The following is a 20,994-nucleotide window of genomic DNA, read 5'->3' on the forward strand; positions in this document are numbered from 1 at the left end:
CTCTAGCCATGAAAATTGGTGGAGAAGCTAAGGCACATAAGATCTCCAAGACCTAGAAATGGTCTGGGGAAATTCCACCCAATTGGAGAGATATTAAAATAATTAATATTTTTAATGGGGTTCCTAAGTCTAAACTTAGGAAAATTAAAATATAATGGGTATTAATATAAAACTGGGTGAGAATGTTCTAAATGACATGGATCAAGCCAAATCTAATCTTAGTCGTTGATTTGAGACTTAACCTCGACTGTTGAAAACTCAACAGGAAAAGTATAAGAGGAGGCTTGAGGGTCAGTTGGAGATACACCAAGATTGATCAGTTAGTTCGATTTTTTGGAGCAGGGCTTGCTGAGAAAATTCAAACAAGTGATCTGTTGCAGCGAGGGGCAATGAGTACATAGTAGAGAGGCAGAGATAGTGACAGAGGGTCAGCGTAGTAACTGGAGAGGCTGACGCAAAGGCAACTAGAGCTACGCAGAGGCAGTTGGGGACAGCGCAGAGGGTGAGGGGCTTGCGTGGGTGACGCAGAGGGCCAGAGAGTTGATGCAGAGTTTCAGAAGGCTGACGCAAAGGGTTCAGAAGCTACACTGAGGCTAGCAAGGTTGACGCAGAGTGAAGAGGAAGTGCCTGAAGCATTTTCGTGGGGCAGAGTAGAGCTGAGAGGTTGAATATCTGTCTTCGAGAAGAGGTATTACTGTCGTGTAATAATCTCTGTTGGGGGAGCCATTTATGGCACCCTAGTTGTATTCAGAAATTGCATAATAATAAAACCCTCAGAACTGTTGCACCAGTTTTCCCGCATTGGGTTTTTCCGTGGATGGTTGTCCAAAAATAACGGTGTCCCTTGTGTGTTTGTCTCAGTATTTCAGTTGTTGATTTGTATATGAGTTAAGGCTGCATTTGTGTTTATTTCAGTATTTATATTTATAAATAACTTGTTATTGGAATGAACAAGTAGGAGAACTTAAACCAGATAATGTAGTAGGAATTTCTAACGTGTCAGACTTAAAAATTTCAACATCAACGACTAACTCCATTGATCATTTCACCCTCTAGAGAGGCATATTCTTGAATTATTGAGCTATTTGGTGGGCTTGTCACCAAAAGTATTGTTATTATGCACATTATTTTATTTTAGGAGCTTAATTAAGCCAATTTAGCTTAAATCAAATTCATTAGAGAGTGTATAAATAGAAGTGAGATGATTCGTTTTCATGATCATCACTTGGATTGGGTTATTTGCTCTTGTGAGATTCCCGCTATCCCTTTTGGAGGACGAGTTTGGATATTATGGATGAATTTTGATGTTTGGATATCTCTCTCTTGTCTTGGAGCTTCATTATTGGCATAATTTGATGATTGGATATACTCTTTTGTACATGTAAGTGTTATTATCATGCTTATTCTTGTTATTTTCTTTGTCTCATGAATGTTGTTGGGATTTTCGCTGCACGAGTCTAAAATTTACTGCTTTTCTCTACAAATTAGTAGAAATTGTGATCTTTTATAGCATTGCATCATGTCATGGGCCATGTATGAATGGGTGAATGTTCCTAGAGATAATTTGTGATAAATACAACTCGATAAGTCATCAATTATTGCAAATCAAAGTATAAAGACCTTGAAGCAACTACTCTCATGCCCTAATGCCATGCGAAGTTGTTTGAAGGCCTCCTTCATAGGGTGAACTCTTTCCAAAACATAAATTCTCCTTGACTCCATCTCTCCCAAAGGACAAAGCACTAATCCTCTATAGATGATCACTTTCAAAGCTTATTTTTCTCACCTTACCCTCTTTTCTAGGCCTAGCCTCCATAGGTCACCTAGGGCATCACTTATATCATGTTCTAGCCATCCAAACACTTCGATTTTTGGTCCACAACTATGTTGAGATTTGCTTTAGAGGCCCTCCTAATTTGAAGCAAATCCGACAGTGGAATCTCGAGATATGGTGAGCCCTAGCTCAAGGACCATTTCTTGCCCTAGGTCTCCCTTGGCTAGTGTCCTCGTTAGGATCATTGAATTCAAACCTCAAAGAAAAGTTTTCCTTTGATCCTTTTCTCCTCCCTAATTAGGTCAAGCCCCTCATTGGGTGATCAACTCCATACCCTTGACCTAATTTTGGGTCTGCTTGGTCCTGTGTGGTCCCACAACCCATTGATGCCAATTCCACAAAGATCACACAAAGTCCAATTCTCCATAGGGATTTCTAGGCCTAGGAATCATCTTTGCTTTACAAGATATATTCCCAAACCCTGGCCTCGAGAATCCTCGTAGCCCTTCTTAGAGAGCATATCGCCTTGCTTCCTGAGCAAGAAAGCCATATAATTGAGTCTCTCTTGTGAATAGGTCGTAGGAATCACTTCTTGTCCTCTCATTGTTCCATTCATCTAGTGATTCCACTTTATACTAGTTCTCCTCCCATCGGTGAAAATCCGTAAAAGGGCAGGGAGCCTTAGCTGAGGTGACAGTGGGCTATCACTCTATTGTTTGCCTCGACCTAATAGTTGCTCGATAGGATCCCCTTCTAGGACCCCTGCTAATTTAAGCGTTAACATTTTTGGCGTTGTTACCTGGGACACGAGACGTGTGTTTTGTTCCCCATACGACATATTGACATATCATTATTGGCGACTCCATTGGAAGAACGAAGCCCTAGTTCCTCATTGAACTTCAAAGTTAATGCTTGTAGGGTGAAGCAAGCATCTATCAAGGCACTTCAATTCACCCTGGTGACTCCATTTTAATCCTAATATGCAAAATCATGAAAAATGGACTATTGTAAAAGAGAGATTAATCTTGGTCCTACATTTGCAAAACTCAACAACCAATACATTAAAAAATTACAAGAAAATGTGGACCGATATGTTGTGTTATGTGAAGATATGTTCGAAAACATGAATAAAAAATTCATGCTCAGGTTTCATAGAGCAACACAAAAACAACTCTACATAATGATGTGCGCTTATGAGAAGGATCCTAGTCATCTCTTCAAATTTGCCAGCCAAACCTGTGCTTTTAATATTTTGACTGACCTCATCAATGAAAAATATTATAGTCAATCACAAAGCCCTGTAGAATGTGATCAGGTTGACCATTAAGATAAAGAGGTTGGAGAGGATCTTGGGAACCTAAATAATGAGCAAAAAGATGAGTCCTCCTTGGGTCCACATGATTAAAAGGATGATTTTGAGAATACATGGGTTGGGGAGGATGAGTTTATGGAAGGTGAAGTTGAGGCTAACCTTACCTTTCTCAAGGATATTACTCCCAATGACTCTTCTTTTGAGAACCTTGAGGAAGGTGATCCCATTAGCCGCTTGGAAGATGACATTGGAGATTACTTCTAGATTGAAAAGGAGAAATGGGAAATTGTTGGTCCTCAATTTGGTTGTGCACCCATTTACGACACCAACAAGGAGGATGAGGCTAAGATTGGCCTTCCATTTCTCTCGAGCATTATTTATGATGACATATCCATCGATACCCTTGGGAAGGAGAATTATTATTTTCCCTTGTATGAAGAAAGGCAATTGGAAGTAATCGATTCTCCTTTTTAGGGGAGACCCAATCTTTGATACTAATAATGAGGAAATCAATAATGCTCCTACCGATCCTCATTATGATTCTATATTCAAATCACTTGAGCCTTTAGATTATGATTTTGGGGAAGAAAAACCCGTTGAATATAATACTTCACCCTCCCCTTTGTCTTTTCCTCTTCTTCATCATATTGAGTCTTACTCAAGTGATTTCCTCACCCCTTTTCATATGATCTACAATGACCATGGGCCCCTTTACCTTCCTAGGTATGATGTTGAGGAAGAACCATCCACTAGATGCATCCCTCCTTCCCCCTCATACCCTCAGGATTGTGGATATAATCACTCCATTGAGCAACCAATATTTTGTCCCCTTCCGTGTTTCGAGTCTCCTTTCTCCTCCCATCATGACCTTGTGGCACCTACGAAGCATAATATTGTGAACAATGATTGTGATATGGAGTTCTTGAGAGTGATCATTCATTCCACCATTGTGTATTTAGAGGGAAAGCCCCGAACTTCTAGATTGACTTATTTTCTTTCTCCTAGGGCTTCATTTTACCTCGAATGGAGATCATATTTTCCCACCTACCCCTCGCCTCATCCTCCATGTGATTGTGTTTGCATTCGCTTTGGGATTTGCTACATGAGTAATCATACTGGTAGGAATGTGTATATTAGTATGATTTAAATGAAATGTTATAGAAGTTCTAGAACATTAGTGACTTAGATTAGGATATCATCTTAGCCGTACATCTCAAGGTTGAGATAGATGGCAATTAGGATGAAGGAGATTACTTTTACTCTCAAAGAAAAAAGAGAAAATAGAGAAGTCAACCTCATGCATGAGAAGAGAGCAAGAGAGGATAGGTCGACCTCATACATGAGGAGAACAAGAGAGCTAGAGGTATGAAGAGTGCGTCAGGAAGAAAAGGAGCAGGTCTGCTAAAGAGATCAGCAAGATATCAGTAAGTTGTAGAGGCCATACCACTATTGTAATTGTCTTTTCTTTATCCATAGGTTGTGCAGTGTCTTTTATGGACTACTGGAGTATGCTTTAGTGCTGAGAGGAGAGAGTAATTTGCTGTCTACGGAAGACAGAAACAAAGCAGGGCATATAGTTGTAGCTGTTGTTAAATTTCAATAACCAACCAGATTTATTTTCTCGTGGAAATTTATTTTATTTCTAGCAATTTATTTAGTTAGCCAAATAAATACCAAATTACCGAAAATAAAATCGTTGGTATTTTTAACTTCTAGAAATGAATATATGCAGTGGAATTTAAATTAGAAAGATCAATCACACATTGCAAAAATAATTCACCCAAAACAATTCTCCGTCATCTATTAATCTGGAAAATCTAGGTTTTCGACCCATAGAGATATAAGGAAAATTACAATAAAGGAACCTGTAACTCGGCCCCCATAGTATGAATTTGGCCCAAGGAATTCGGCCTCTAAAAGATATCGGCCTGGAGAAATTCGGCCCAATCAATCAGCTGGCAAATTGACCCATTCCCTCCCTGCATACTATCCCTACGCCTCAGGAAAAACTCAACCCCCCAGCAATTAAGCTTTCTCCAAATCAAATTGATCTTCCTCTAGCAACTTGCCCCTGCAATTTCCTCAACTCGGCCTCCCAGATTCGCCTTCAATTCACCTGTACTCCTTTGCGCTCTAGTCTATTGAGCCACTCGCACTAGAGAAAATCGCTCTCTTTGTGATGACTCACTCTCTTGTTGTCTTGTGTGTTTCACCTCTTCGCTAGGCTTCCTTTATAATCTTCATTAAGTCCAAATCCCTAATCCTAATCTCCCTTCTAGAACATTTTGGAGATCAATGGTTGAGATGATTTCAAAGTCATTTAAATATAAAATTACTTAACCTTATAAAATGACTTAATAGTCCACAATAATTATTGTACTTTTCATAAGTTAGAATTAGGAAAGAAGACATAAATCACTTACTCCACCAAGCAAGCACCTAGAGAGGCAATAAATCATCTCCCACATGCTAAACCACCAAGCCTATGTAGAAGACCTTCTAAAGCTACCACTAGCTTCAACACTCCCTCCTAACAATGAAGGGATTCTCCACCACCCCCAACTTAATTTGGTATTTCACAAACTTCCCTTTCACTAGAGACTTAGTGAGAATATCTGCCACCTGCTCCTTTGTAGAAATGTTCTGCAATCTCATAGCACCTCTCTAGACCTAGTCTTTGATGAAGTGGTATTTGATCTTGATGTGCTTGGACCAATCATGAAACACGAGATTCTCAAAGAGCTTAAATCAACTTTCATTATCACGGTGAATCACTATTGGCCCCATTTGCAGATCAAATAGTCCTGGAAGCATCTTGCGAAGCCACATTGCCTCATAGCTCACCATATTCACTGCCATGTACTATGCCTTTGTTGAACTAAGTGCCACTGACTACTACTTCCTATTCTACCAAGAGATCATGGTTGATCCCAAGCTTAAACAACATCCAGATGTGGATTTTCTATCCCCTACATTCCTAGCCTAATCAGAATTTGTGTACCCCTGCAACTCCACTCCTCCACCTCTGACATATCTCAATCCAAAGTCCAACATACCTCGCATGTATCTCAGCACATGCGTCACTGCCACCCAATGAACCTATCTTAGCTCCACCATGGGCTGGTTGAGTGTGTTCACAACAAAACATATATCCGGCCTAGTGTTGACCAAATACATCAAAGAACCTATCAGTTGCCTGTACAGTGTGGGATCCACCAACCCGCTTTCAGAAGTACTTAGCTTCTTCAAGTTAGTGATCATCGGTGTAGACATAGGCCTACAATCGTCCATCCTAAACCTCCTCAAGATCTCAACTGAATACTTGACTTGTCCAAGGAAAATATCTCCTGGCTGCTGCCACACCTCCAATCTCAAAAGTAGTGCATCAAGTTGATGCCCTTCATCTCGAACTCCAAAGCAAGATCCTCCTTGCACATCCTTATGAGCTTCTTCGATCATGCCATGAAGAGATCGTCCACATAAACTACCAAGATGAGTGGCTCACCCTCAACAAGTAGATAGTACAAGTTGGGATCTGCCTCACTCTTGCCGATGCCCAAACCAAGAAGATATCCATCAATCCTTGCATAACATGCACGTGGAGCTTGCTTCAGCCCATAAAGGGTCTTCTTCAAACTCCCATGCACCTCAAAGCCCCAAGGCTGCTCAATATACACCTCCTCAATCACTCCGTTGAGGAAAGCAGTCTTCAGATCCATATAATGTATCCTCCACCCCAAACAAACAGGTTCAGTGTGTTTCAGAGCTAATTCAAGTAGAATTGCAAGTACTTGGCAGATAGAAAGTCTTGTTTCGATATTTATGAAGTAGTAAATTAGATGGTGACTAACTCTGTTTTTACTTTCATTTCACTCTTCATTTTAAGAAAATGATGTAGATATTAAGAAAAAAGATTTATTTCTCTGGAAAATGAATATATAATATTTACTTGTGTAGGAAATGCAAATCCAAGTATTTTCCAAATAATGTTTTATAATAGAAATTTCTTGTATTTTAAGATGATGATCTGATCTGTGATATGTGGCAGGCTCAGATGCAAGAAAATTTTAAGGAAAATGAGTGTGATTCATTAGGTACCATTTACAAGGAGCAAAGCAATGATCACATTTGCAGAGTTTGTTTTCAGACACCAACTGCAGCTATTCTTCTTCCTTGTCTACATTTCTGCTGTGAGTAGACTGGCAATCCTTTCTGCCTCACCTTTCTTTGCCAGTGAGTGTGTACACTGTACAGCATAGGGGAAAAACCTTTAAGTTAATTATACTTTCAATATCCTTAAGAAAGATAATTTAGGCATTCAGTGCAACTTTAGATTTACTTTAGCTTGCTTTCTTCATGAACTATCTTTGATTTTGAATTTGGTGAACAGCATGTAAACCATGTGCAGCAGCATGTACAGAATGCCCTCTCTGTAGGACTAAGGTTGCAGATAGAATTAGCGTGGTCACATCCTAACTTCTGAGACTTAAGCACAGAAGGTAAGAGTCCTTCACAATAAGATTTCCTTTCCCCTCCTCTCCCGTTCTTTTTGTTACACATAATTCGGTTATCTTATTGACCTTTGAAGGGTCAATTTTTTCATTCTTGTGAAACTGTTGGCTGTTTGATCAAATAGAATCTTCATAAAGTTGAAATGTGTTATAAGATTACATCATCATTCTGCAGAATATATATTGACCACGTCTTTTAGAATATTTTTTGCCTCAATAATCTGTAGTTTAGTATTATGGGAGAATCCAGTGTATTTTGCAATGGTGCAAAAGAGTTTATTCTCAATAATGCCTTATTAAAACATCGTTTGATTATCATATAATATACATTGGAATTTCTGATTATGAGTTTTACAATCGTTTGATTAATCGTATAATGTACATTAGAATTTGGGATTGCGAGTTTTCTAATTTCCGAATGGCAGAATGTTAGATATTTTTCCAGGGAAGGAAAATAACTGATTTCACTAAATGAAATATTTACAACTCGAATACATCTACCATCAGCATATATGATAGCTTGTTCATAATGTTGTATTGTTGCCTTAGAGCATTTTACAAAATTGATCATATAGAGGAGGGACATCTATGTATGCTGAGAAACAAACCCAGAAGAGAAAGCTGAACTTATAAGTATTGGCTAACAGAAATAAAGACAATCACCCAGAAGAGCATAGACTATACAAAATTTAGAACATCACGCCAGGGGAAAGGATCGTCCATTTGATACAAATAGACGAGCCTGAGATCAACCTGGAAAAGCAAAAACATGGCAGACACCAATATCAACAAAAACTTCCTACTCCTGAAGGCAGACCTCCTGCTGATGACCTGTCAGAATACTAATTCTGTCAGATCTAATTCTTGATAAGCCCTGAAATTCCTCAAAAAAAATGTATCCTTCCTCCACTGTTAGGGCCCTCTTTGAGAGATAATTCGCTTGAGCATTCCATTCACGATAAATGTGATGAAAAAGAAAAGGATGAAAGGCATATTTTAGTAGTAGGATCCTCTGCTTCCAGCTGTGAATAGAAAGTGCTTGTAGAGAAGAGCGCCCCAAGAGTCAGTGTATCACGCACAGAATCACCGAAAGCCTGAAGGACCTTAACATCATCATATGAAGAGCAAATAAACAGTAACACCCATGCTGCAATCAATTCCACAACCGTGTTTGATTAATTGACCGTGTTTAGCCAAGCCTTTATGAACCTGTTACCATTAAAAGAGATATATATACCTGCCCCCGAGTACCATTTGTAGATGCCCCATCTCAACCACCGGAACAGGAAGCCCAAGTAAACCACTGGGTTGACGAACCCTCAGGGGATTTCTATATTCCTCAAAGAAACCAAGGATTTGGGGTATGATATAATGTAGATCAAACACTCTGTCTTTGAAAATCAAACAATTGCAATATTCCAATAATCCCCCACGCAATAAAAATCAGCAATCCATGATTGACTCCCATATGAGAATCCTACCCATATAAACAACCTTCCAAATCGCTATCAAAAAAGGAACTGAGAATTTTTAAGGAAATAAGCGACACTCCATACTTCACTAGCAAAGGAGCATTCAAAGAAGAGATGTGGAACAGATTCCCAATCCACAACACACAAAACACGTCTATTTGGCCCTTGAAATCCTCTTTTCTGGAGATTTTCAACAGTAAGCAACTTTTTCTTCAATGCCAACCATATAAAAAATTTCGATTTCAGAGTAATAAGCTAAGCCCAAATCTTCTTATATCACCATACATTAACATCTAAAAGAGAATTACTACAAAGGGCATCGTAAGCAATTTTTGCAGAAATTTGACCAGTTAGAGGATCCCCCGACCAAATCAAGGAATCCACTCCAACTCCTAACATAATACCCCTCTTGGCCAAAATTAGGATAAAAGAATCCCATTCAGCCGCAACATCCCCCTGAACACCAACATGAAGAGAAGATAGCGAGGAAGAAGCCATCGGAGAGAAAGGATCCAAATGATAAACTTGCTCCAAATATGTAATACCATGAGAATTTAAACCTGAAATAAGAGCAAGAGATAAAGAAGTGACCTTCGGCACACCAATGATGGGCTCAGACCCTATCTTAACCATCTTTCCATTTCCAACTTGCCAAGCAAGATCTTTTACAATTACCCCTCCAGATGAGAGAGTCAGTAGGGTGAACAGGGTTTTGGAAAGACCAAAGCCATTCATGCAAAGGAGTAGTTTTAATATATTTAGATCTAATGATATTGTTCCAAATACCCACCACAAAAATGATATGGTAGATATTTTTCATAATCAAACCCTGATCGAAGAAAAATATTTTTTTAAACCCCACCCACCTTCAGATTTTGGCCTGGAGATAACATCCCATTTAGCTAGATGATATTTTGACTGACCCCTCCCCGACCACAAAAAATTACTCATGATGGCTCCAATATGCCTAATAGTAGATTTTTTGCAAATTTAAAAAGGGAAAACCAAAAGACTAGAATCCCCTCTAATACAGATTTGACAAGGGTCAATCGTCCTTCAATGCTCAACCACCTATTGCACCAGTGCCCGATACGAGCCTCCAACCTTCTAATAATCTAGGACTAGTCTCTTCTATAATAACAGTTAGGCTTTAGTGTGAATCCGATTACCACTCAAACTAGTAGGGGACCTAAGGGGGGATCCATAAAGGGACAATGCTAGGCTAAGGGCAACAAATGGAGACTTAGCCCACTATCACCTCAGCTAAGACTACCTTCTATCTACGGAATTTCACCAATGGGAGAACTCCTGGTATATTATGGAGTCGCCAATGAAGGATAAATCAATGAAATGATATGGAGTGACCCAAACAATCCCTTTCCCAGAAGAGTTAGAAGGATAAAGCTTGCTTGCTTCCTAAGCAAAGTACAAAGTCTAATAGGGAAAGGATAGGAGGATTCGAGGGTTAGGTTTATGGAATATGACTTATGAAGGAACTTCCCAATCCCAAAAATCCTTATTATAATTGGTATCCCAGATGGTTCTTGAAGAATTATCTTTTCAAAGGAGTGGGACCACACGGGACCAAGTGGACCCGGTCTAGGATAGGGGGAATGAGTATAGCAATCAATGATGTTCTTACCCTAGACAAGGTGGGGGAAAGAATCAAAGAAATAATTTTCACTTGAAGGTGTTGATTTGATCCTATGAGGTACTAGCCTTTGGGGATGCTAGGGCAAAGTTTGATCCCGAAGCTAGGGCTTGGCTTTTCTCACAACTCCACCATCAGAATGGCCTCAAATTTGGAGGAGGTCTTGAGGAAACACCAGCGCAGGAGACCCTAAGAGATCGAACTTTTTGGATGGGTAGTTTGCCAGGAAAATGATGCCCTAGGTGACCCAACTTGGCTAGACCTGGAGAAAGGTGAAAAAGATGTGATTTTGGGTGACCACCTCTTGGTATATCAGTGTCTTAGTCTTGGGAGAATGGAGTGATGATCTTTGGTTCCCAGTCAAGGAGGCCCCAAGACCACTTCGCTAGCCTTCTAGGTCAAGGAGAAGCAATCTTGCAACTTTTATACTTCAATGTGCAAAGGAGATGGCTTATCAAGGTCAATTCATTGATAGAATTACTCCTAGGAGATTTCATTCACATTATATGGCCCATACATTGAGAGACGTTATAATAGAGACAAAATTCCACAATTTTAAGCAGTAAATGCATGCAACAATTAGCCCTAGAAATAACGAAAATATCAGTCCAATGTATATGACAAAGTAAAACAAAAAGAACATTAAAAGCATGTACTTACATGTAACAGAATATATCCAACCATCCACAATTGACAAAAGAAAAGCTCCAAGATAAGATAGACCAATATCCACACACCAAAATTCATCCATAAAGCTCCAATTCATCCTCTAGAAAAAGTGCGAAATCCTCAAGAGAGAGAAAAGATCCAATCCAAAGTGATGATGAGCAAATGAGCTCATCTCACTTGTATTTATACACAACTTATCAGTTCGAATTAGCCTCCTTGTCTTACATAAGCCCCAAAAATAAAATAATGTTCTAATAATTCAACTTTTGGTGACAAGCCCACCGAACTAGCTCATAAATGAAAAAGTAAGCCTCTCAAGAGGTCAAATAATAATCTATGCATGTAGTAGGGCCCTTTGAGAGGCCTAATGAGATCCATGGGTGCCACAATGAAGAATAGGACCCTCAAAAGCAGTGGACAAGGGGTTGGCCCCTTGTAATAACCTGTGGTGCTCCAAATGACATGTGGGGGCACACAAGTGTCCTCATGGGTATCCAAACAAATCAAAGATGCCTATAGTTCGCCTACAAGGGCTAGGATGATGGTGTAGGTGGTGCCACATCATCGTGCAAGGCATAGATCATCTACTAATTGTGTGGTGTAAATCTAGGGCCAGTTAAGCATGATGTATCAAGTGCATCTTCCTCGTCCAATAAATGAACCACAAGCAATCTCTGAATGGCTGTGGGGATCCATGGAGTGTTGTCTGCTGTTGTGGAGGCCCAAGGCTCTCAACGCACACCCTACAAGTGTCAATGTAGCCCTCTGAAGGATTAGGAACCTGTATAGGGAGACCATCTGCAATCCTGCATAAGGTCCAATGCGTCCCCTAGGCTTCTAGTACAAGAAGTCATTAAAGAAATAGTGTAAGTGAGCTTACCAAATCATGGACCACAGGTGGGGACTTCATAATGGCATGCCCTTCCATAATGGGCTTTGGAATGTGCCAATGTTTCCTAAACTCCAAATGGGGTTAACCAATAATCCTATTAGGTGGTTTCTATAGTCAAGGTACATCCTTCAAAAGGCGGTGGCATGTGATAGATAAGTGAATGAAGTGGGGGATGAGAAGGGGTAGCTCTAGGTCAAATGTTGGGGTACAAGGGTAGCTAATAAGAGGGAAGCCCACACTTGGGCTTATAATGTATAGGAGGGAGCAATCGTGGTACATGAGGTGCCCCGACGTTGATTTTTCCACCCTTCTTTATATTCCTTTTGCCTTTTTATGATTTTCTTTAATTAACTGCTTGGGGTTCAGGGGGTGAGAGCATGATATATAAGATATAGAGTGAATACCCCCTTTTAATGGTGGGTTGGTTCATTGCGCACCAGGGGTTGGGACAATCATGGGTTCCAATATGATGGAGGAGGTTCATAGAACCTATAGGAACCAGGGTGATGGCCATGATGATTGGGTAGAACTCATGTATTGGTTTTTCCCCATGTGCTAATTATGTTTGTCCCAACCATCTTTTGCATTTTGTGGTACATTTTCCTGCTAAATGTGGCCATATATGCTTTTATCTTTCTTTTTAGTTGTATCAACCTCTGGGCTTCATTCCAGGCCATGACCCAAGGTGTGGGCAAGGGGAAGGGGCAAGCTAACCCTATGTGGACCCACTAGAGGAATGTAGACCCAGGTGAGAGAAATGATGAATAGGGTAATAATGAATGGAAAGATATGGTTGTGATCAGAGGCTCAAGGTTTAGAGAAACTTTGGAAAATAAATGATTGTGGCCAAAATCCAAGTCAAACAAAATTTAAAAAGAGATGGCTAAAGGTTAGATCAGCATGTAACTCTCATACCAAGTGTAATAAACAAGTTAATTTATTAAGGAATATCCAATATAAAAAAAGACAATAAACAAAATCCATAAAAGACAAATATATGAAGAATAAGATATGATAAATGATGTCTTTTATTACAATGCCATATGACAATATACCATATGTACATTGACTAGTCACCATGGTTAAACAATTAGTCATTTACATATATATATATATATATATATATATATATATATATAATTTGGGAAAAAAAATTAACATGAAATTTTTATCAATTTGACATCTTATAAATAAGATAATATTGTACGACTTTTCAATGAAATCGCATAGAAAAGCTACATACTTGTATGATATAAACAATGTGTCAACTCAACGAGATATCTTAATTCAAAGTGACTTGGAATTGTAACCAGATAAGAATCAAAACAACAAAAGAAACATTGCAAAATATTGATGAAGTTTTATAAGGAAAACATGATGAAATTTTAAGTTTTAGATGCTAATTGTAACAAGATAAGAATCAAAACAGCAAAAGAAACATTGCAAATATTGATGAAGTTTTATGAGGAAAACATGATGAAATTTTAAGTTTGAGATGCTAAAATCAAAGCTTGTTTACTATAGTCAAATAATTAAAGTGATGGAAAATGATAATTTCGAAAATAAAAAATTATTTGTTTGAATGACAAATCAACTGAAGACTTTAATGGAAATATTGATACACAAGACAAGATTAATAAGGATTGTCTTAAAAATAAGATCATGAAAAACAATTTTACATCAAAACTTTTTGATCATCCCAGTCAAGAGTGTTGTTGCTTTGGACAATCAACTTGCTACTCTCACATTATTATGGACAAAAACATTTCATTGTTGAAAATATCGACGAGAGTTCAGAAAACATCATAGAAATATCGGAAAATTTTACGTAACATTAAAAAATACAAAATATATTCATTTTTTTCAAAATTGTTAAAATCAACAAAAATGGGGAAAGAAAAAATCAGGATTTTAGGGCAAAAAATCAGGTGGCTGAAAAAAATCGTGATTTTTCAGCACATTACAGGAAAATTGGAAATTTTATCAACACTAGTTCATTTAATGAGAAATATCTAACATAAAGACAATAGGTGAAAATTCATAATAGACATGAATAAGATATAAATGAATGATATGAGTTACAATGACCTAAGTGCTGGTATTTACATTAATAGGTTATGAGATGAAAGGTTATGATGAAGGGTTTTGACTCTTAGGATTTCTTTAACTTTATTATTATTATACTATCTTTGAATCATTTTATGAAGAAACTTATGTCTTTGTTTTAGATGGTATTGATTTTTCATGATTTTATGTGTTTCTATATACTCTGTTTTTGAATCATTTTATGAAGAAACTTATGTCTTTGTTTTAGATTGTATTGTTTTTTCATGATTTTATGTTTTTAATAGTTGATCACACAACACAATGTGTAACAATGTCTTGAGTAGAATGACTTATAGACAAATAATATGATTTATTACACTTACATTATTATGGAAAAAACATTACATTGTTGAAAAAATCGGCGAAAGTTCAGAAAACATCTTTTTAGAAATATTGGAAAAATTCAGGGAACACTAAAAAATACAAAATATATTCATTTTTTTCAATACTGTTAAAATCAGCAAAAATGGGGAAAGAAAAAATCAGGATTTTAGGGCAAAAAATCAGGTGGCTGAAAAAAATCGTGATTTTTGAGCACATTGCAGGAAAATTGGCAATTTTATCAACACTAGTTCATTTAATGAGAAATATCCAACATAAAGACAATAGGTGAAAATTCATAATCGACAAATAATATACAAATAAATGAATAAGATATAAATGAATAATATGAGCTACAATGACCTAAGTGCTGGTGTTTATACACATTAATAGGTTATGAGATGAAAGGTTATGATGAAGGTTTTGACCCTTAGGATTTCTTTATCTTTATTATTATTATTATTATTAAGACATTGTTTATTATTTTAAATATACTTTCTCTTTGAATCATTTTATGAAGAAACTTATGTTTTTGTTTTAGATTGTATTATTTTTTCATGATTTTATGTTTTCTTATAGTTGATCACACAACACAATATGTGTTACAATGTCTTGAGTAGAATGACTTATTCTAAAATGTCAAACTAGCCTAATTGATTTTCCACAAATTTGTGTGGCGAAAACTTTTGTGATTTGCAAAATGATAAGATTTCACATTTAAACTTCTCTAAGGGGCAGCAGGAGCAGCGGAAGAAGAAGAAAGATATTTCGAAGATAAAGTGCTTCTAGTGTGGCGAACTTGGTCACTACGCTACACAATGTCCTCTCAAGAAGGACAAGGATGAGAAGCATGATTTGGAGGTTGCATCCGCACAAATCGAGAAGGAGGAGTTTGCCATGATTGCCCAGAGGTGGGGTGATATAGAATTGTTGTTCGAAAGAACTGCAAATGGGCAAGATCCTTGAGGAGTCCACCTCTTGGATCAATACCTTGCTACGAGAGCCCAAATCAGAAGTAGCAGGATGGACCGGGTCAGTTGATGCAAAAGAGTATCAGAGTGACAGTTGCAGTAGCTAGGAGCTCTACAGACTGAGCAGCACAGAGCTAGAGTTGACAACAGTGCAGTTGGCATAGAACAGAGTCAGTGGCAGCGTAGAGGCTTCAGAGGGTCAGCGCAGAGACTAGCAACAATTAGAACTCCAACAACTGATGCATCATGCTGAACACCTGTTCAGTAATTTTGGATGCTTTTCTGTCGCTGATGCAATAGCAGCAGCAGTTGGAGAAGGTTGCAGTGTAGATGCAGTGTTGGCAATAGCAGTACCAGCAGTAGCACGAATGCAGAAATTATGAGGGGTGCAATATAGATACAAAGTTGGCAATGTCAATGTCAGCAACAGTACGGATGCAGCATTTGCGTAGTAGTTTATGGGCAGTGATGTTAGAAATCAGCAGCACAGAGGGAGATGTTACAGAGAATGGTGATGCGTCAGCAGATTGCATAACTAGAGCACATTCATCGCTAAGAGGGAGTGTTGATTTCTGGTAGCATTAGATGTGCTCTAAGCCTCAAAATTTGCAGGAAAGCTTGGACACATGTATTCCGCAATACCCAGAAATTGTTTTGGGAACACCCGAAGACAGTTTTATTAAAATAATTAATTATTTTTAATGGGTGCCTAAGTTTAAACTTAGGGAATTAAAATAATTAAAGGGTATTAATCTAACTGTGGGTGAAACTTCTAGAAGAAGATGAGGATCAAGCCAAAATTATCTGAGCCATTGATTAGAATCTAATCTAGGTCATTGGTTCTCAACAGAAAGATTATAAGAGGAGGCTTGAGGGGCATTTGGAAGATACATCGAGTGGAGATCAAAAGATTGAATTTCTGAAGCATAGCAATTGCCGAAAGAGAAATTCGAAGTGATCTTTTGCAATGAGGGGCAGGGATAGTATCCGGAGGGAAGTTTTTCCTGAGTTGGAGAGTACAAGGCAGAGAGGGCAGAACAACGTCTAGAGAGGCTGACGCTGGGCCATGCAGAGCTATGTTGTGGCACTGCAAACCATAAGAGGGAGATCAAATTCCTGCTGAGGAAATCGAGTTTTAGAAGCCGGGAGTCGGGGTGTGAGACCAGGAGGCTGAGAGTTGAAGTTTCCAGTTAGCAGAGGATCAGAAGGAGGGGCAGCGCAGTCCCGATAGTGATGACATAGAGACTATGTGGGGTTGATGCAGTTCTGCACAGAAGGGACGCGGATGCTCAATTCCAGTGAGATCAGAGCCAGTTCTTCCAATGACAAGGTGAGAGCATCTCACTATTTGTTTTGCCCGATTTCTCTCGGTATCGGATAGCTAGTTAAGCATCCAACGAATTGTACTCATAATTACTACTGCTTAATAATAAAACCCTCAATTGTTGCACTGGTTTTCCTACATTGGGTTTTTCCGGGGACTTTTGTCTAAAAACAACGGTGTAATGTGTTGTGTATTTCTTTCTTGGTCATTTTCTTTTTTCCGCTTATAATCTAATTAGTGAAGACTGCAGTGTATTAGTTTCAGTGTTTACTGTAGGAAACAGTAAATAATTTGTTCAGTAATTAACAAATAGGAGGAACTTAATCAGTTGCTGCAGTGGTGATTTGGGTAATCAAATTTTCACATCTTGACCTTCCAGAGACTTTTTGAAAGACAAGCTGTTATGGAAAGGACAAATATACCAAGCATGGAGAGTCATCATGCCTAGCTTGCATGATAAATATATCATTCTAAGCAAGAAGCAACTCTTGAGGGGTTCTCGCTTTTTTCTAGAAGAATATTTAACTGTAAGACATGAGGAAAGGAGGGAGGAAATGTCAAAGGTTAGGGCAGCAAGAGATGAGGGAAAGAGGCATGGATTTATAAAGGTAAAGTTGTGATAGCGCGATTTGGACCTCCTTCCAAAACAGAGCAGCAAGACGATAACAAAGAAGAGGCAACAAACTCTTTAGCAGGAAATCAGGAAGCAAGGTCAGTATGGGCAAGCAGGGACAAAGACTCAACTGTGAGTCTTGCATGTCAAAACAAATAGCAATCAAGTCATACCCAAGTTTCCTTAAGATTAGTTTGTTGGAAATGTAGGGGTTACCCATGGAGACGAGGACCTAGTTTAGGGCCTATTGCGGAAGATAGAGACATAATTTGCCTCATAGAAACACATGAGCATGAAGGGTGCAAGACACCTTTGTTTGAAGGGTACTGGAAGATGGCAGTGTGGAACAAGGTAGCAGGGAATGGCAAAGGACAGGGAGGTATCATGGTATTAGTGAGAGAAAAAGGTCATTTCATTCAGCTAGAAAAAGAAGACTCAAATAAATTGCAGCATGCTATTTTGTGCTGCAAGTTTCAATAATCTACAAAAGTAGAAGGCTTGACCACAAAGATCCTTTATAGCTAGCAGATATTGCAACATATTCTCAGCTAGGTGAATTCCTTATAGTGGGTGATTTCAATGCCAGGACTGCAAGTGAGCAAGCTAGCATTCTTTGTCGTAAAGAAGATTGCGACCCTATCTGGCTTATAGAAGAGAGTAATCATCAGTGGGAAAGAATTTCAAGGGACAGTTTGCAATCTCTTTGGTGAACAATTGCTTACTCTATGTGGGGCTTTTGATTTAGTCATTTGTAATGGTTTGATTAGATGGGAAAAGTCTAGTGATTTCACTTGCAATACTTACAATGGAGCAAGTATAGTAGATTATGTAATTTGCTCACATAGTTTGCATGAGGAAATGGAGGAAGTTTTGATTGGAGATCAAATTTGGAACTTAAAATCAGATCACAAGCCAATTTATTTAAGTTTCTCTTGAATCTGAAAGAAGCAGTTAGGGTCAAAAGCTCAGTTTGTGCAACAAAATCTCCCAAAGGGCAGAATTCTTTTGACTCCAGAAAATTGTAATACCTTCAAAATAACATTAGAGAGGCTCTTCGAGAAGGAGAAAATCTCATTTCACGGCCTTCATAGTCACGAATTAACACATTTAATTGAAAGCGCACTTGCAGAGTGCAAAAGAGAAAAAATTAAGAAGTCTGAAACAAATTGCTTTTCGATTAATGCTTGGTTTGTCGAGGAATGCAAAAAGGCAAGGAGGATGTGGAAAGAGTCAAACAAGGATAACATAAAGCTTAAAGCTTACAAGCAGATATTAAGAAAGAAAAAGGTTGATTTCATGGCTTCGAGTAGAGAAGAACTAATCTTCCTTGGGAAAAATAACCTCAAATTATTTTGGAAGGAGCTCCAACCAAGGAAGGTGCAAATTGAAAATAGCATTACAGCTTCTAAATGGTTTGACTATGCAAGACAAATTTATGAGCAAGATCCCAAGGTCGACCCTCCTCCCTTGGTCAACATTGATACAAAACTCTTCATGAAGCAAGAGGTAGAGATGGGTATCAAGAAGTTGGGTGTTGGAAAAGCAAAAGACTTAGTTGAACTCCAAGCAAAGTATCTAAAGTGGGGCTTAAAAATTCTTGCACCTCACATCACAAAAAATTTCAACATCATACAACAGGGATTCTCCACAAATTGGACAACTAGCCTGGCAATACCTTTTTTCAAGAGTGGTGAGGTCAATAATCCCTCCAATTATAGGATCATAATGATAAACTCTTTGTTTGCAAATTATTTGGAAGCATGTTAGAAAATAAAATTAGCAAGTGGGCAGAAGAAAGAGATAAACATGCTAAAGGGCAAACAGGTTTTAGACCTAAACATTCCAGAGTTGATCACGGTATAACTTTAAGGCACATCATTGAAACATTTTGGGAGAAAAAGGAAGAAGTCTTTTGTTGCTTCGTTGATTTCAGAAAAGCCTTTGACACGGTTCTTAGGGATAAGCTTTGGCACAGAATGGAGGAACTCAGGGTTCCCAGGCATTTGAGAGCAGTTGTGCATAGGTTGTATGAAGAGGTGAAAGTCAAAATTAGAACTTCAGCAGGAATTTTTGAAAGTTTTAGAAGCGATATCGGGGTCAAGCAAGGTTGCCCATTGTCTCCTATCCATTTTGGTTTATATATCAACAAGCTTGAAGCGTGGCTAAATTCGCAAGGGGTGACAATATCCATTTGTGCAAGTTCGTTATAAGGCTTCTTTTGTACACAGATGACCTTATTCTGATTGCTAAATCTGCTCTTGGTTTGCAAGAGCACTTACTTTCCCTTGAGCATTTTTGTAGAAGGGTGGGGATGCAAGTCAATATTAGCAAAACGAAAGTAGTGGTTTTCTTTAACAAAAGAAAGCATAACCAGCATAAGTTCTACTTTGAAGGCAACATTCTGGAAGAAGTTGCAGATTACAAATACCTCAGAATTGACTTCAACAAAAATATAAGTTGGGATGGTTGTAGAAAGAAAAGAACTTGGGGGGGTTGGAAAGCATTTTATGCTTTTCAAAATAGGTGTAGAGAGGTAGAGTTATGGGACTGGAAAACCACTTTAACTTTTTTTGGGCTTTTAGTGATTCTGGTGATTCTCTACGGTTGTGAACTATGGGCCAGCAATACATCCAAGGTGCAGTGGAAACAAATTGAGAAAAATCAGAAGCGTTTGATTACAAACAAATTTAAAATCAAAAGTGCAGTTCCTTATGCTATCTTGTTAAGTGAAACAGGGGCTACTCCTATTGAAGCAATTGCTATGGTACGAGTCATAAAGTATTTAAAAAAAATTGAGCAAATGGAAGAAGGCAGATGGCCTAAAGTTGTGTTTAATAACATACTGTGCAAAAGAAAGAAGACTTGGATGTGGCAAAATAACAAATGGTTTAGTAAATGAGGTATTTGCTTGAGCATGTGTCCCACAAATAGTAAAGAGATAAAAACTTTTGTTATGGATTGTGAAAATTCGGAAACCCCTGAATCCTACTGCAACAATTGATTAAGTTTCTTCTATTTGTTAAATAAACTGAACAAATTATTTACTGTGTTGTACGGAAAATATCGAAACTAATACACTGCAGCCTTAACAAAATAAAAATTGCGAAAGAAAAAAAAACGTTGGATGAATAGATGCACACAACACAAATACACAGTTATTTTTAAACCAATGTCCCAGGAAAACCCAACTCAGGAAAACCGGTGCAGAAGCTAAGGGTTTTATTACTATGCAGTAGTAAATCTAAGTACAAAACTATGGATGCTCAAATCTAGCAATCCCATACAAAGAAATGACTGACAATAAGTCTAGTGAGAAAAATCTCACTCCCATTGGTGATCTGACACTGACCTTGGCTCAAGATGAGTTGCTCTTTGTTG

The 20,994-nt window shown here is 38.2% G+C and overlaps 1 protein-coding gene across 1 annotated transcript in view; it reads left to right on the plus strand.

Annotated features, from left to right (window-relative positions):
• The window catches only part of LOC149190754 (kinesin-like protein KIN-7E, chloroplastic), a 325,467-nt gene that overhangs the window by 281,714 nt on the left and 22,759 nt on the right, over window positions 1-20,994 (plus strand). The window contains exons 22-23 of the mRNA XM_089410586.1: window positions 7,135-7,276; window positions 7,477-7,585. Of these exons, the coding sequence (XP_089266712.1) occupies window positions 7,135-7,276; window positions 7,477-7,562 (228 nt within the window). The 3' untranslated portion in view covers window positions 7,563-7,585. The remainder of the gene's footprint in view (window positions 1-7,134; window positions 7,277-7,476; window positions 7,586-20,994) is intronic.

The sequence above is a fragment of the Pinus tabuliformis genome, chromosome 3_1 (genome assembly GCF_031772625.1).
Source record: "Pinus tabuliformis cultivar Carrire ecotype Pingquan chromosome 3_1, CPIR1, whole genome shotgun sequence".
Classification (NCBI taxonomy): domain Eukaryota; kingdom Viridiplantae; phylum Streptophyta; class Pinopsida; order Pinales; family Pinaceae; genus Pinus; species Pinus tabuliformis.